General features: G+C 69.7%; 1 protein-coding gene across 1 annotated transcript in view; it reads left to right on the top strand.

The window, feature by feature from the left end:
* Positions 1–325: 325 nt before the first annotated feature.
* SRD5A1 (steroid 5 alpha-reductase 1) overlaps positions 326–598 on the top strand; it is a gene marked incomplete in the record, with an annotated part of 21,330 nt that continues 21,057 nt past the window's right edge. The window contains 1 exon segment of the mRNA XM_014585853.2: positions 326–581. Within this exon segment, the coding sequence (XP_014441339.1) occupies positions 460–581 (122 nt within the window).

Here is a 598-nt window from a genome sequence, read left to right as displayed (position 1 = left end):
GCCGCAGTTCCCAGGGCCCCAGAGTCTGGGCCTGGCCCTCTCAGGGGCCTGCAGAACCTGTCAATAAATAAACCCAAATCGCCACAGCCCGTCCTGCTGGAAAACGAGGAAGGCAAAGGACGGGCAACCCCGAGGTGAAGAGTGGCTCCTGAGGGCAGCCCCAAAGGCGTCTCTGCCGAAGCGCCCGCGTTTTCCTAGCGAGCTCAGGCAGCTCCGTGGACAGCCTGCGTCAGGCGCATGCGCAGAGCAGTGCGGACGCCGACTGCCCGGGCGTGGGCCGGGACTGCCCCGGCGTGGGAGGGGCCTGGCCCCGCCCCTCGTGGGCCCAAAGTCCACAAGCGCCTCCCGCCCCCGCGCCGGCGCCGTATATGTGCCCTGCCGGGGCATGGACCGTGCCAGGGACGCCATCACCGCCGCCGCCTTGCCCTGCTGGGAGAACACTGTTCGCCCCCCTCGGCGATGGAGGAGACGACGGAGGAGCGCCTGCTGGACAAGCTCGCCTACCTGGAGGGCATCATGGGCATCGTGTCGTTCGTGCTGCTCCGTCTGTTGAACGCGCCCTATGGCCGCTACGCGCCGCCCGGCCCCCCCCCGCTGG

This window comes from Tupaia chinensis, unplaced genomic scaffold (genome assembly GCF_000334495.1).
Source record: "Tupaia chinensis unplaced genomic scaffold, TupChi_1.0 Scaffold000096_1, whole genome shotgun sequence".
NCBI lineage: Eukaryota > Metazoa > Chordata > Mammalia > Scandentia > Tupaiidae > Tupaia > Tupaia belangeri.
This window is presented reverse-complemented; position numbering and strand designations above follow the sequence as displayed.